This window comes from Haliotis cracherodii, unplaced genomic scaffold, assembly GCF_022045235.1.
Source record: "Haliotis cracherodii isolate W230 unplaced genomic scaffold, xgHalCrac1.p SCAF_12, whole genome shotgun sequence".
NCBI lineage: Eukaryota > Metazoa > Mollusca > Gastropoda > Lepetellida > Haliotidae > Haliotis > Haliotis cracherodii.
In genome coordinates, this window is record NW_027266267.1 from 36,379,511 (window position 1) to 36,396,745 (window position 17,235).

The 17,235-nt window shown below is 41.2% G+C and overlaps 3 protein-coding genes across 6 annotated transcripts in view; 2 read left to right on the plus strand and 1 right to left on the minus strand.

Annotated features, from left to right (window-relative positions):
* The window catches only part of LOC139458388 (uncharacterized), a 30,742-nt gene extending 26,772 nt beyond the window's left edge, over positions 1 to 3,970 (plus strand). For 2 of the 4 annotated variants that reach the window (XM_071239802.1, XM_071239803.1), the window contains one exon: positions 2,881 to 3,970. In XM_071239802.1, coding sequence (XP_071095903.1) covers positions 2,881 to 3,087 — 207 coding nt within the window. In that variant the 3' untranslated portion in view covers positions 3,088 to 3,970. The remainder of the gene's footprint in view (positions 1 to 2,880) is intronic. The other 2 variants (XR_011652665.1, XM_071239805.1) reach the window with 2 other exon arrangements.
* Positions 3,971 to 4,777: 807 nt separating this feature from the next.
* LOC139457342 (golgin subfamily A member 6-like protein 4) lies at positions 4,778 to 5,419 on the minus strand. The gene has a single exon (XM_071238749.1). The coding sequence runs from the start codon at positions 5,417 to 5,419 to the stop codon at positions 4,778 to 4,780; it is 642 nt and encodes a 213-aa protein (XP_071094850.1).
* Positions 5,420 to 11,720: 6,301 nt separating this feature from the next.
* LOC139457343 (spore coat protein G-like) lies at positions 11,721 to 13,738 on the plus strand. Its single transcript, XM_071238750.1, has 2 exons — positions 11,721 to 11,745; positions 12,951 to 13,738. The coding sequence occupies exons 1-2, from the start codon at positions 11,721 to 11,723 to the stop codon at positions 13,736 to 13,738; spliced, it is 813 nt and encodes a 270-aa protein (XP_071094851.1).
* The last annotated feature ends 3,497 nt before the right edge of the window (positions 13,739 to 17,235 follow it).

Genomic DNA, 17,235 nt, shown 5'->3' on the forward strand with positions numbered 1-17,235 from the left:
CATCAACATTGCCAAAATAGCATGGCCATTATGGGAAGTCATTATCTACAAGTAGTATTAGTTGCATGTGTCCAGCCACGTGAAGATCCGGGTAGAGAACAGGTCTTCAGCAACCCATGCTTGCCGTAAGAGGCGACTAATGGGATCAGGTGGTCAGATTCACTGACTTGGTTGATGTATGTCATCGTATCCCAATTGCTAGATCAATACTCATGTCAATCACAGGATTGTATGGTCAATCCAGATTTGATTATTTACAGACTGCCTTCTTATAGCTGGAATATTGTTTAGCATGTTGAGTGTGGCATTAAACAACAAACAAAGTTTCATTTGACCAAGTGGTGTCTACAGGATTTTACAAGCTGAACGGGATCGCATACCATGAGACCGAGATTGTACGGGAACGATCAGCTTGTGAAATCCTGGAGATGAAACATAAATTTAGGGACACGGCTGGCCCAGTTGTAAAAGGCGGTGTAATTTGCTCTGCAGAGTTGTGTCCCTTAGGCATGCCAGACACTTGTGATCGTGGGTTCGAATCCTCCCTGACCATGTTTCTAGGTGCTCGTGGGTATTTCCAAGGTGGTAAGCGTCTGAGACCTGCATCACTTCAGCCTTTCCTCCCACATTAAGCTGACATACCATGATGTAACTGGAATACTGTTCAAAGGGGTGTTAAACCCAACTCACTCACTCACTCACTCAACATCAGTAATTCTGATGAGGATTGGGTGTTCTGGTTCCTTGTCATTGTGCCCTGATGGTGTTGATCACTGTGCCCTGATGGTCTTGATCACTGTGCCCTGATGGTGTTGATCACTGTGCCCTGATGGTCTTGATCACTGTGCCCTGATGGTGTTGATCACTGTGCCCTGATGGTCTTGATCACTGTGCCCTGATGGTGTTGATCACTGTGCCCTGATGGTGTTGATCACTGTGCCCTGATGATGTTGATCACTGTGCCCTGATGGTCTTGATCATTGTGACCTGATGGTCTTGATCATTGCTCTCGTATCAATCACTGCTCTGTCTGGGCCGTGATAGGGCTGGAATATTTCCGAGTGTGACCTTAAACAACATTCATGTAACTTTCTCTATGATCTTTGGTAGATGACTGCTCAACTGACCTTGGTTAATGGACTAAGCAGGGCCCAGTTCCACAAAGCGATCTTAGCACTAAGGTGATCGTAACTCCCATACTTCAACATGGGCTTACGATAGTCATAGTGCTAAGAGCTCTTTCTGGAACTGGAGCCTCTTAACAGTATTATATGCAGAATTTCTGCATTGTTGGTTCCTGGATAATGTAACCTACTGTTTGTTTGTTGTTTAATGCTGCACTCAGCTATATTCCAGCTATATGACAGCGGTCTGTAAGTAATTGAGTCTGGGCCAGACAATCCAGTGATTGACATCATGAGCATTGATCCACGCAAATGGGATATGATGACATGCATCAACCTACTGAATTGTAATTGACCAATGTACTTTGTACAGAGGTTTCAAATGACAATAACCATCTCTGAAACAGCAGGATCAATAATCATAGAGAAGTACTTCTTTCTCATTGTGGGGTGGTAGAGTAGCTTTGTGGTTAAAGCGTTCGCTCGTCACGCCAAAGACCCGGGTTCTATTCCCCATTTGGGTATAATGTGTGAAGCCCATTTCTGGTGACCCCCTGCCATTATGTTGCTGGGTTGTTGCTAAAATCGGTGTAAAACCATACTCACTCACTCTTTGGGGGCATGGGTGGCCCAGTCGTCTAAGGCGCCGCGATTCGATGTGCAGAGTTGCGTCCCTTGGGCACGCCAGAAACCTATGATTGTGGGTTCGAATCCCGGTTCGCCCCGATTATGTTTCTAGGTTTGTCAGCACCATACCCGTGCTCGTGGGTTTCACCGAAGTGGTAAACGTCTGAGACCTGCATCACTTGGGGCTTTCCTCCCACATTGAGCTGACACGCCGTGATATAACTGGAATACTGTTAAAAGCGGCGTTAAACCCAACTCACTCACTCACTCACTCACTCTTTATCGTTGATACAAAACTTAAAATGATAGACCCATCTGATATCTGTAGCTTTCAAAATAAAGTGGTTACCATGGTTACTAATATATTCAAAGCTTGTATGGCAATATATTTCTTACAAAAATCACAATCATATCAGAGTCAGTGTGTACATGTTTTTGCTGAATTAAGTATAAATTTTTATAATTTAGCAAACTGATTTTGATGGTGTTATGTTTTTCTGTAAAACCAAGAACACGGAATGGTTTGTGATACATAATACGCTTAATATGTATGTATCGATACATATTGTTTCAAAACAGCTTCCTCACATTATTTTCCCTTGATGGTCCTGGGTTCGAATCCCAAATGGCCCTGATTGATCGTTGATTTGTCTGCACCAAACCTGTGCTCGTGGGTTTAAGAAAAGTTAAGGATTTTCTCCCACGTTTAACTCACATGCCTCAATATTGCTGATTTCAGGGTTTAAACAATTATTGTACAAACCTTAGATGAATTTATAGTTGGTTTATGAGATTGACCAAAAGAAGACTACTGGTTTCTTACAGTTAGGTAAAATGAAAAAAACATAAGATTTTATCACTGTTGTTTGTAAGAAAAGTGAATAGTGATTATAAAAATCTTTTTTCTAACCCATCAAAATCGGTTATCTTTCGTGTCGTTTGTTTGACCTACATGTTTGTTTTTCATTCATTAGTAGCAGCTATAATCAGGAAATTTAGATTTTAAAATATCTGGACCACCTTCTTTGAATTTTAGGAATATTTTTGTTAGAAAAAAAACAACTTATAAGAAAGAGAAAGCCTGATGCCACGTTAGATTAAATAATGCTCATGAAACCACCCTTTTCAGCCAAGCCGGATGAAGGGCCGTGAGAACGACGCCATGGATGGGCAACATGAGCGAAGCCCTCACAACTACTACAACAACCGCGGCCAGACGAACCCCGCCATGGATGACAACCTGGACGACAGCAGAGCCAGCCGACGCAGCTACGACGACGACGACGACAACACTGACGCCAGACGGACTCCACAGGGATACGGATCAGCTGTTTAGGAAGCTGCAGCAACTACATCATAATTTAACTGCAGCAGCATCCATTCCATGACCTACACAGAGCAGATCATATTCTGTATTTTCAAAACTAACGTCTTCATGCATGTTTAGTGTTTAGAAAATTTGAAATTTTGAAATTTGCTCTCTGTTAGCAAAATACAATGCATCTCACAATGAAGGGACTGGGAGAAAACGTTTATCATAACATTTGGGAATTGCAGTAATGTGAGGAAATAATGTGTCATTCACAAATTATGGACAAATCATGCCCATGTAATGATTATTTGAACTCAATTTTTCATTAATCAACAGGGGGCACTGGTGGCCCATTCGTCTAAGGCCCCGCGATTCGCTGTGCAGAGCTGCGTTCCTTGGGCAGGCCAGAAACCTATGATGTGGGTTCGAATCCCGGTTTGCCCCGATTATGTTTCTAGGTTTGTCAGCACCATACCCGTGCTCGTGGGTCTCACCGAAGTGGTAAACATCTGAGACCTGCATCACTTGGGGCTTTCCTCCCATATTGTGCTGATATGTCGTGATGTAACTGGAATACTGTTTCAAAGCGGCATTAAATCCAATATTCACAAATCACATTGTTTGTGAAAGTGAGACAACATTCACGTCAGCCTACATTTAGTTTCACAGTGAACAACTTGGTTGGTCTTGATATGCTTTCGTAGTGAATGTAGTATCTTTTTGTAAATTTCTATATGCAAATGCATAACTGATCTTTGTAAAAGGTGCATATCCGTCCAAATTCTTTTGCCGCTAGACAGCTGACAGATATGAAACTATTTTTGGTAGTTTGAATGTAGAAATTTGGCTTCATGTGGTGCGACCAATAACAGATAGTTGTGCAACCGAAAACAGTTAGTTGTGCAACCAATAACGGTTGTGCAACCAATAACAGTTAGTTGTGAAACCAATAACGGTTGTGCAACCAATAACAGTTAGTTGTGAAACCAATAACGGTTGTGCAACCAATAACAGTTAGCTGTGCAACATTGGAATGGCAGCAGACTACAAGCAGTTTTTATCAAAATTGGTTCTAGTAGAAATTTAATAATGTGGATGAAAAAATGCATGGTTCTTTCTTCTGCATTAATTGATTATATAATCTGCAGGTGGAATATAGCTGCAGGAGGCTCTATATTGGTGGCACAGTCTGTGCCAAACTCTTTTGGGACTACTAACTTGAAAAGGCTATAAGCAATATTGTCAGCAGAGCATTGTGTGATTGTATAGACAAGTTTACTAAACCAAACCGAAGTTTACTTGACACGGGCTTCGGACCAGTGGATAAAGTCGCAGACTGATAACATTTGAATGACCAACATGTTGTGCTGAGTGTCCCTGTGACAGACCAATATGTTGTGCTGATTGTCCCTGTGACAGACCAACATGTTGTGCTGAGTGTTCCTGTGACAGACCAACATGTTGTGCTGGAAGTTGGGAGCCTGATACAGGAGGATGAACAAAGATTGACAAAATTTGTATCTTTTCTAAGTAAGATTTTGCAATGATACCTTCAGGTAAATATATACAACATGTTCAAATTCGGAACTGAAGTAAAAAATATAACGGGTCACGGATGAATGGGTTCATTGGATACAGGGACAATTAACAAGAATTAGATCAATATGTCTTAGGCATTATTTGTATGTTGGCGATGGAGATGGGCTGGCAAATGTCACTGCCGGTCCCATTGTCCCAATTTGTAGGTCGTGATTAGTGGTCCCGATTGGTAGTCCGATTGGTGGTCCCTCCGTCTGGATTGGTGATCCAAAGGTCCCATTGGGCCAACAGTCTGGATCGGTGGTCCCTCCGTCTGGATTGGTGGGCCCTCCGTCTGGATTGGTGGTCCCTCAGTCTGGATTGGTGGTCCCCCAGTCTGGATTGGTGGTCCCTCAGTCTGGATTGGTGGTCCCGATTGGTGGTCCCTCAGTCTGGATTGGTGGTCCCTCAGTCTGGAGTGGTGGTCCCTCAGTCTGGAGTGGTGGTCTCTCAGTCTGGATTGGTGGTCCCCCAGTCTGGAGTGGTGGTCTCTCAGTCTGGAGTGGTGGTCTCTCAGTCTGGATTGGTGGTCCCCCAGTCTGGATTGGTGGTCCCCCAGTCTGGAGTGGTGGTCCCCCAGTCTGGAGTGGTGGTCTCTCAGTCTGGATTGGTGGTCCCCCAGTCTGGAGTGGTGGTCTCTCAGTCTGGAGTGGTGGTCCCTCAGTCTGGATTGGTGGTCTCTCAGTCTGGATTGGTGGTCCCTCAGTCGGGATTGGTGGTCCAGACTGGCAGTTATATGGTGGCAATTTGTTGCAAAATCTGAATCCTCACCTCTCATTAGTCAATAATCTCGCTCTCGATATTCCTTTGCGTGCTTCTACATATTTAAAGAACACACCGGCGGATGTCACACTTCATATCCTCTCAATGGTAGATAGATGCAAGACAAAATGTATTTTTTCATCTTTTTTTTTTTACAGCTCACTGTAAATATAAGTAATTAAGAGTGATGACATTCCAGTGTTTTGAGATATAGAGGGACTAGCGAGTATGTTAGTGAGACACTCCAGTGTTGTGAGATATAGAGGGACTAGCGAGTATGTTAGTGAGACCGTAGACCCTGTGTTATTTCTGTCTTCTACATGATCAAATCATTCCTCTTTGGCCATTGACATGATCTGGGGGGGCGGGGGGGCTTCATTACGACAAATAATATTTTGTATCGAGGAACGACAGCAGATCTCTCTACTCCCAAAATGCATTTGTCATCTGGCCATATTGGCGATTGTGAACGTGTTGGAGACAGAAAGGCATCAGGAAGGGTAGAAGTGTTAGTGCTGGAGAATAGCCCAGTAAATTACTTACCTTACTTTTCAATTCTAAAATATACCAGTGCTTTTCTTGAGTTTAAAGGAGTTGTAATTATCTGAGGTTTGTTTGATTAGTAAAGGGCTGAACAGTTTCAAGATTTCTCATTTTTTATTCCTGATCTTCTGTTTTGAAAGGTGTTTCTTTACTTTCCATAATTCTGAGTTAGAATTGGTGCCAAACAACCTTTGCCGGTCGCACAAGATGACTACTGTATTTTCTTGAGTATAGTGTGCACCTGAGTATAATGCGCACCTCCATCTAGCGGATTCAGTATTTTGGAAAAAAACCAATTTGAATATTTGCTATTGGGTGTTCAGGGTCGGTGACTTGGTTATTTGCGTGTCATCGTATCCTGACTGGGCAGTCGTTGCTCATAGAGTTGGGGTATTGCTGAGTGCAGCATTAAACAAGATTCACACAGATCATTTGCTGGCTGCTGCTTGTTTGTAAATGCATTGGCGTCAGATAATGGCTTCACTCTCACTATTCGATATACCAGTGACACGGAACCCATTGCCTACAGCAAGCTGAATCAAATTTTCCTTTGCCAGTTTATTTCCAAAATAACAAATGGGAAATTAATTTTCCTTTGCCAGTTTATTTCCAAAATAACCTGAATGAGAAATTAATTTTCCTTTGCCAGTTTATTTCCAAAATAACCTAAATGGGAAATTAATGCACCTTTTATTCAGAAAGATGACATTCTTGAAATTGATCAAAACCTTTGCTTTTCAATAAAAATATTGATTGTATATTTGATACAAAGCCTTGAAAAGAATTGTATATAGTGATTATATTGTGTGTTTGGAGCATGAACAGATTGATTGATTCATTGATTCGTTAATTCATCCATCCAACCTATATCAGAATGTGATTCTGATTTGTGTACCAAATATTTAGACGTCTATATTACATTGTATATAATCATTTTTGTGATGCAAGTTCTATATATTTTTACCATGCTGTTTCATGTTATTGTCATGGAAGTATCGTAGTAATATTTGTATTTCATCTTATGCAATACGAAGATATATTTTTTTGTGATTTGTATTTCCACGTTGAATATTTCCTTTGATCATATTGATGTCTGAGCACATTCCATTCTTGTTACCATAGTTACATTTCTTTATCTGATTTTTTTTTTTTTTTTTTGTCATTTGCTGTAAGGGTTGGACATTTAGCAGTAATATTTCTTTCGAACGTTGGTGTCCCCCACCGTGATATTGCTAAAAGCGGCGTAAAACCATACTCACTCACTCACCCTTTCAAACGCATTAGGCAGTGAATACCCAGATTTTGAAAGCCTTTCAATTATAAGGCAATTCTTGACTATATCTGAGAGTTAAAGTATCTAAATGGAAGAAAATGAGTTTAATATTCAGAACTATTTTTTTGTTTTTCATGTATTTTAGTTGTAAAAAGAATACCAAGTGAATTTCGAGTTATTTATGAATTTCTTTGAAATTAACATTATTTTTGCTAACATGCTAGTGTTAAAAATATGTTTGTTTTTGACATACTTGTTCTGATAGTAGGAAGTTAATGACAAGTTGATGTAGAGACTTGGTGCTTAATGTTTGCTTTTGTTTATCATTTGCCAATAGTTCCCTCGGACCTCAAACTAATCTGATGCTCTGGTAACTCTCTGACCAAGAAAGTTTCTTAGTATTTCACATCGCCATGGTAATGGAGTGGTCAGAAAGACCTGTTGGTAAACAAGCTTTGGCCATAAGAAAGTTTATTTGCGATAACATTGTGACCTTAAAGTGTTTTTTATTTTCTGAATTTTTGTTTATATGCAAAAACCAGATTTACTTTCAACATAAGTATTAACTCTGTGAAGATCTGACAACCGGTTTCAATCAGTCAGTGTTGAGGGTTCTGTTCTAAATTGAGAGAAGCATTCCGACAAGCATATCTGTATCTTGAAAATGAATATATAACTAATTATACACAGAGACACAGACAGACACACACACACACACACACACACACACACACGTACACTGAAGAGATAACTCACATCAGTTAACTGGAATACTGTTCAAAGCTGCGTCAAACTTGTGGCAAAGACATCTTAGTCAGCAAATACAGAGTTAGGTCCCTTAGTCGTATATGGATCCGATTATTGTCGATTTAAGTCCCAGATTTGCCCGAATTATGTGTCTAAAATGTGCATCGCTTCCGGATTTACCCTCACACTGACACCCTGTGATTGGAATTCTGTTCAAAACGCAATGTTACCATTGGTTGTCTATCATCAATCTTCCACCAGACAGCGGGACACCGGGTGTTCGAGGGGGGTGTTTATTTTACTTCCATGGTTTGTGATAGTTACCAGATTCGCTCAGATGTTGGTTGTTAAAATAATTGTTGTACATTGTAAAGAATTTGTGGAAATGAACATGATTTTCATATTAATTATACATATTTTAGGCTATTATCAATCAAAATAATAAAAACTATAATATTTCGTAAATGTTCATATTCTATAGAAATCGACTGGGACTGTTTGCGGTCGAGCGTACGCCTGGAGAGCGGAAGGTCTGGAGTTCGATCCAAAAGTCATACCAAAAGACCTTATAATATGGTACTTGTCGTTACCCTGTCTGGCGCTTGGCATTAAGGGGCTATATATGTTAAACTGCGGCATGGTATCTCAGTGAGTTAGCACTATAAATCGGCATCAGTCCAGACTAGTACAAGCAGCCACACACACACGTCGCTATAAAAGTGCAATAATCTTGGACGCGACGTTAAACCCCATTTCACCTCACCATGTTTCCAGCCTCTATTGGCAACATGGAAGACCTCATTCAGTGGTTTTACACACAGGGCCCAATTGCCTCCCACATTAAGCCGACGCACTGTGATATGACTCAAATACTGTTGGTTGCCATGCTGCTTTGTCCACATGACCTGGTATTGCTGAAATCACAACAAACACTGACGCATAAAAAAATGATAGATCTTTATTCTCACAGGAGTGATTGCTCTTAAAATATACGGTATGTTCGATATGTACATCATAACAGTGACAACTGAAGCGAGGCAAACGTCTACACAAGCAACATTAACGAGCAGCTTAACTTAAACTCGGACTCTACCTGACCCAAGGAAAAATGTGTCGTCATTTTACAAGTTACCATGTCGTGTAACACCGCACTCAGCAATATTCCAGCTATATGACGACGGTCTGGCCCAGTGATTTGTGAAGGCTGATGCGTGTCATTGGGATATGATCACATGCATCAACCACATCAGACCTTGGTACCAGAGACGCATATTTGGAAGAAAGTTTGTCAAGAATATTTCAGTACATTCACCAAACTACTTGACAACAAATACTGTTCAACAGTTAATATCCTATTACAGGCAAATTATAGTGCAAACGCTCAGCACTGTGACAATGGTCTTTCCCCAGCTATTTTCATCATATGAAACCACTGAGAAGAAAGTTGTTAAATTTATACTTATGTGGTTGGGAGATGATGCGGGGTCTGAATGGATGCATCCCGAAACTCATCTTCCAGGATCATCACCACCCCTGATTTGGTTCTAGTAATTTGTTAATCCAAAAACAAATTCCTGGAAAAGTCAAAGCGATCTTGAGGTTACGCCTGTTACCACTCAATTCTCAAACAGACTTATTGGTGGTTGTAGAAAGAAAGAAAAACAAACTTTAAAATACTGAGCTGCGTTCCGCAAAGTTATCACTATGACAATCGTAAGCCTATGGTAAAGGATTAGAGTTACGATCATCTTGGTGCTATGATCACTTATTAGGACAAAGCCCTTCAGTGGTAGCGTGAAGATCGATAATCTGGGCCATGTTCCACAAATCAGTGTTTGATTTTCTCCAGTTCTACCACCAATAAAATATATATATAAACATATAAACACACATTGCACAAAAAGCAAACCGCAAAACAAAAGCTGCCATCCTTGGGCACAGGAGTTCCAGCACTAATCAACATGGAAACTGACATTGGAACAAGGCAGAGTGTGGCTGTGTGTCCATCAAGAGTGGACTCCACTGGGATGTCTCGATAAAGTTTTGAGTGAGTGAGTGAGTGAGTATGGTTTTACGCCGCTTTTAGCAATATTCCAGCAATATCACGGCGGGGGACACCAGAAATGGGCTTCACACATTGTACCCATGTCGGGAATCGAACCCGGGTCTTCGGCGTGACGAGCGAACGCTTTAACCACTAGGCTACCCGACCGCCCCCGATAAAGTTTTGAAAAAAGATACCCGGTGCTGTTGTACAAAGGGTCTTAGTGCCAAGATATTTGTTGTTTGTTTGTTGTTTTACGCCGCACTCAGCAATATTCTAGCTATATGACAGCGGTCAAGATGTATGTTTTGCCATAAACATTTCACAATAAGGATTTATCACGTTAACTTCACGAACAAGACCAAGCATGAATTCTTTCCCCAATTTGGAATTTACTTTGACATGCGGCCGAGTATTAGTCTCTGGGAACGTTGAAATAAATCCTTGAATTGCATCTCGATAACGTGGTATTGCAGAAATAAACGACCATGGCAACAAATGTTTATTAACGAACCCTTCTTGAACTGACTGCCTTGTTCCAAGTCTACTGTAAAACATGCATCACAAAGCTCGCACATCGCAGGACTGGAATGTCGGAATGAACAAAATCAATGAGCACAAAAATACAACTGAGCATACAACACAAGAATCCTGACACTACTAGTCAAGGTAGACCATACTGGAGATTACTGCCAATAGAAAAGTTACCTTAGTCGACAAAACTAGGGCTGGGACGGGTAACTCGGGTACTTGGATCGGGTGGGTACTGAGTAGGACCCGGGTACCCACTACTAGTCAAGGTAGACCATACTGGAGATTACTGCCAATAGAAAAGTTACCTTAGTCGACAAAACTAGGGCTGGGACGGGTACCTCGGGTACTTGGATCGGGTGGGTACTGAGTAGGACCCGGGTACCCACTACTAGTCAAGGTAGACCATACTGGAGATTACTGCCAATAGAAAAGTTACCTTAGTCGACAAAACTAGGGCTGGGACGGGTAACTCGGGTACTTGGATCGGGTGGGTACTGAGTAGGACCCGGGTACCCACAGGACAACCCGGACCCGTGGTAAGTCACGTGATATTGTTTAATGACAAAAGGTATCTAAAACTCTATGTTTAAACTACAAGTCACTAATGTTCTCAGTTCTTCCTGACTACTATGCCCATTCCTTCAGACTTTTATGTGTTTGAATAAAAATATAACTTCAGTCAACGTCAGTGTATACACCAGGCCGTTTCATACATGAATTTAAACACATTTTACCAGAGCTACGGTCAAACTTTTCCCAATTGGACAGTTTTCACCTACCTCTTGCGACCTACAGCAGGTACCCGGGTAGGGTCGGGTAATAGGGGGGTGGGTACCCGGGTAGTAAATTTGGACTTGTCCCAGCCCTAGATAAAACCATGCTAAATGCATGTTGAGAATTTCCATCAGAACCATCCGCTCAACTTTAATTCCATTTTATTTCTAACTTAGCGATTTGGCCATTACATAAATTATTTAATTAACTAAAAGTAAGTTCCTGTAGTCATGGCGATATGGTCCCTACATATACAGAGAACACCCATTAATCTGGACGACAGTTGTCCAACTCAAATCATCTGTATTAGCAAATTTCCAAATTTTGGTTGCAGAGTTATGTCCCTTTATGTATGTGTTTCACTGCATTAAGTGTCCTGAATGCGAAGTTTCCAGGTAAACAATGTCCAGACTGACCAGGTTCCACTGTAGGAGTTGGAAAACAACAGTTGCTACATGTGCAGAAAAACAACAATTGATACATAATCTTATAAATCAATAATTAATAATAAGCACAAGAAAAAAGAAAATACAAAAATTCAAATCTTATGTATTAATAATCAAGTTGTGATCTTGTAAGCATTAATAAAGCAAAATAAAATGAATTATTCAAGTGAGAACAAGAAATTAAAACCTGTTCATTCTGTATCATGAGATGAATAGGTCGTTGAACTTCCTGTCTCATTCCCTAAAATTCTTCAATGCAAGCAAAAATGTCCAAGCTCAAATACTGACGAATCGACAAAAAGGTAGCTTTCATCTAAGAACATGAAAATGTTTTTTAAAAAACAAAGCAAATTAACATTTATATATTCCTGTGTATTAACTTCAGCTGCAAACAAGCTGACAAGACCATCAAGAAAAATGTCATTACAACACTTAATATCCCATATCACACGCATATAATTGTGATACTCCCAGTAGTAATAGGTTCTGTAACAACAATATTTACACAACTGTCAGACGTTTTCCAACTTAATAACGTTCAATGATTTGTTCGAAAAGAAAACTCTGAAGCTATTACATCCTCAAATATTTTGGGCAAATTTTAATACTCCTTCTTCACATTTTGACTACTGATGATGAACAAGATAAAGTCAGTGCATCTGCTTGATAATTCTGTCTGCTTCTCCTTGTACCACTGTCTAACTCCTATATATATATATGCAGGACTCGGATCTGTGACATGTCTCAAATCAGTGACAGCTTGTCTTATTCCTGGCAAGAATGTATATCTCCCCACTTCATCCGTCATATCTCCCCCCCTTCATCCGTCATATCTCCCACCTTCATCTGTCATATCTCCCACCTTCATCCCTCATATCTCCCACCTTCATCCCTCATATCTCCCACCTTCATCCCTCATATCTCCCCCCTTGATATCTCCCCCTTCATCCCTCATATCTCCCCGCTTCATCCCTCATATCTCCCCCCTTCATCCTTCATATCTCCCCCCTTCATCTCTCATATCTCCCCCCTTCATATCTCCCCCTTCATCGCTCCCCCTTCATCCGTCATATCTCCCCCTTATCTGTCATATCTCTCCCTTATCCGTCATATCTCCCCTTCATCCCATATATATCTCCCCCCTATCAGCGATATGCCACATGCCACTGATCTGAGACTCCACCAGGTTCCACTCCGCCATCTCCACATTACGACTGTCGCAAGTCCTATAACAGACACTATGACTGTCACAAGTTCTATAACAGACACTATGATTGTCGCAAGTTCTATAACAGACACTACGACTGTCGCAAGTCCTATAACAGACACTATGACTGTTGCAAGTCCTATAACAGACACTACGACCGTCGCAAGTCCTATAACAGACACTACGACTGTCGCAAGTTCTATAACAGACACTACGACTGTCGCAAGTCCTATAACAGACACTACGACTGTCGCAAGTTCTATAACAGACACTACGACTGTCGCAAGTCCTATAACAGACACTATGACTGTTGCAAGTCCGATAACAGACACTACGACCGTCGCAAGTCCTATAACAGACACTACGACTGTCGCAAGTTCTATAACAGACACTACGACTGTCGCAAGTCCTATAACAGACACTACGACTGTCGCAAGTTCTATAACAGACACTACGACTGTCGCAAGTCCTATAACAGACACTATGACTGTTGCAAGTCCGATAACAGACACTACGACCGTCGCAAGTTCTATAACAGACACTACGACCGTCGCAAGTCCCATAACAGACACTACGACCGTCGCAAGTCCCATAACAGACACAACGACTGTCGCAAGTCCTATAACAGACACTACGACTGTCACAAGTCCTATAACAGACACTACGACTGTCGCAAGTCCTATAACAGACACTACGACCGTCGCAAGTCCTATAACAGACACTACAACTGTCGCAAGTCCTATAACAGACACTCAGTCGTACTGTGAAGATCCCGAGTCACACAGATCTTACAAATATTTCAAATAACTGTCACATGATTCTGTTCTCAAAACCCCTGGAATAACTTAATCAACAGAACTAGAGTTCTGCTTCTACAAAGTCCAGAATCAATTCAAAATTGTCCAGGTTTCTCTACAGCTAAAACAAGGCCCAACTCTCTCAAGACGAACTGATTCCACAATCAGTCTCCATATACAGCTGGGGGTCCTACCGTCTTATATACATGTACAACATTATAAACATGTACCGTATTCAACATATTAAGCGCTCTGATGTAGTAGACGGTCATATTTTTTAAAACAAATTTCACGTGTCTCTTATTAAGACCGCATATAGATCATACTTATAACATCGTCAGTACTTCCACGGTTTGTGTACACTGCGTTCCACCATCACCGAGAATACATAAGCTTCTATAAGCCCTACTCCTTGCTTTGTTTTCTGGAGTGTGTGCAATATTCCAGCAATATCACGGCGGGGGACATCAGAAATGGGCGTCACACATTGTACCCATGTCAGGATTCGAACCCGGGTCTTCGGCGTGACGAGCGAACGCTTTAACCACTAGGCTACCCGACCGCCCCGTTTTCTAGTGTAAGTGAGTTGGGTAAAAGCCGCTTTGAGGGAGTGGTTCAATGCTTCTTTTAGCAATATTCCAGCAATATCACGGTAGGGGACACCAGAAATGGGCTTCACACACTGTACCCATGTCGGGAATCGAACCCAGAGCAAACGTTTTAACCACTAGGCTACCCGACCGCCCGCCTGCTGAGCGCTTGTAGGTCAGAGCGCTTGTAGGTCAGAGCCCTTGCTGGCCACCCTCTTGCTTGAACAATGATTTTGATTGGTTCCTGGGTTACAAATGGCGACCTCATCGCATAGCAGCATTTACCATCCAGGGGTGATGGGGGAACATTGCATACTACACAAAACAAGTTAAAGGACACCCACAATTGGCATTCGTCACCACTCGCCCCTTTCCGTAACCTGCAAGAAGACTCGTCCCCCGATGAATGTTATGAGCGAAAAAACAACAAACCAATCAGAATGCGCGTATGATTTCAAATTCTTCGTCAAAGAATCCCTAAGAAATAATTTTTGATTTTACATATGTCTTGTATCTAAAAATATACCCAAGACACAGTTACATGTGTTCAGTCATACTGTATAATTCCGCACGTCCTGATGTGCTTTAAATTGCATCTGAAATATATATAATATATTGGGAAAATGTGTGAACAATTACGCAACGAGCTGACAATTGTTTTAGGTATGCCCGTTTGCGCCTAGTTTGAACCCGGTCGCAAAAATGGCCATGAGAGTCACGAGTCGCTATTCGGCTTGTCCCGGAATAACACGAGCTGGTCACGAATGCCACAATTGGAAGGCTGTGTGTTGCAATATCTACCTGCCAGGTAAGATAACTAGTCGCATAAAAAAATCAGGTGTTCCTTAACTTCTTATGAGTGGTATATACCGTGCAGTACTGACATAGACATTATCAGGAAGCAATAATAGCGCCTGTGGAACCGGCAGACCAAAGCCAACCTTTTGCAAGCGTTTATACACCCTGAGTGCTTCATACATTGAACACTGTAATAACATTTTAATAATTTGAAAACATCAACATCAAAAGTGAAATGACCCAAATTCAAAATATACAAACTATTTAAATTACAGAGAAATCTTTGAAATTGCTTGTACAAAATGATAAATTTGAAAATCAAACTTATTCGGGACGGTTTGTTTTCATTGGCTTTTCAGAGACACACCTGCAGGTATATTTGTGCTGAGAATAAAAAGTGACATTTATATCTCCTGAATATATTCACGTCTACATAAAGATCAACTGTTCCTTGTTCCATATTTACATATATGTATGTATATATATATATATGTTATAATATTTCAAAAGTATCTACACATGCTTTCATAATTCTTTTCCAAACCGTGTATATTTACTCTAAAATATTCATGTCTTTGTCAGAATGATGAGATCTGATTGGTCCATGTGATCTTGATAAAATACTGTGTAACCCACCTTGGAGGAGAACAAATTTCTCAGCCGGGGAATAAATCTCTTATACCCCGCCACGGGCAAGTCTGGCTGAACATAGATTTCTGAGGCAGAATAAATCCTTTATACCCCGCTTCAAAGCAAAAACCTGCACTCTTTTTCCGAGTCAGTGGCAGTGTCATGATATAGCGCAAGCTAACCTCAGCTCAATCAAACAGCTGTTTTGTATTAATTTTGAATTTGTTTCCAGCTCGTGGTATAAAACCTAACGCGGCACGCATACAACGCCATGTACCCTTCTGCTACAACTTATAGTGGACACATTCCATAAGTAGATGTTCCCCCTGTTTTGTGACAGGGAGACAAATATGAGTATCCCAATCAGAAGTTGAGTGGCATATGTGGAGGACATGAATATTTTAGAGTAAGTACGTCAGACTATGGAGTTCATCCAACACTTGCATTCATCCCGCCACCCAAACCACAATGTCCATCAATACTGTAGCAGTAAAACTGCGGTCACCTCTTGTCCACCGACAAGTATTGCATCATAAGATTGATAACCCATCCGATGATTGTCAGACTCCACCGATCTGGAGCATGGCAATGAAAACCAAACTTTTGTATCATCAAAAATACATTTTCAGATACCACAAGCTTCTCCCTTCTGTTGCATAATGGACTCTCCCGTCTCATTTCCATCACAAGTTCCCCCTCTCCTGGATGATGGACTCTCCCATCTCATTTCCATCACAAGTTCCCCCTCTCCTGGATAATGGACTCTCCCATCTCATTTCCATCACAACTTCATCCTTTCCTGTACAATGGACTCGTCCATCACTTCCACCAAAGCTCCCCTCTTCTGTAAAATAGACCCTCATCTCACCAGCTCCCCCTATCTTGTGTGAAGGACTCTCCCTCCCCCCCTCTTTCTGCACTAAGGACTCTCCCATGTCGAGTTGGCTCAACACAATCACTCCATCCAACAAACAATGTAATATAAACAAGTAGTTACAATAACTTCTGCATCTATGGAAACAATATAATATTTGTCCTATTATATTTTAATTCACATCCAGGTATTAGCAAAAACCATCTACCAATTTTGAAACATATGGTTAATTTATATTCTCCTCAAAGAGGATTGCACCTCCCTGGATAGTCTTTCCGATTCTTGCATCAGAGATTCTGACAAACATTGATAATTAAAAAACAAATAAAATATTCATTTTGAAACGAGCTGCACCTTCATATTGAGTCTGTTCACGAGCTTGTGACGGGGAGGCCTGAATAAACGGTCAAACTAACACGCAATAACACCTTCAAGTCGGCAACATCATGGTTTCAAGGTTATTGGCATCAAATGGACATTCCCCATATTCAACATCATGGATAAGTGGTTATTTGTTCTGATGGGAGACACACAGACAGTACCAACCCTGTACTGGACACACACACACACGATAC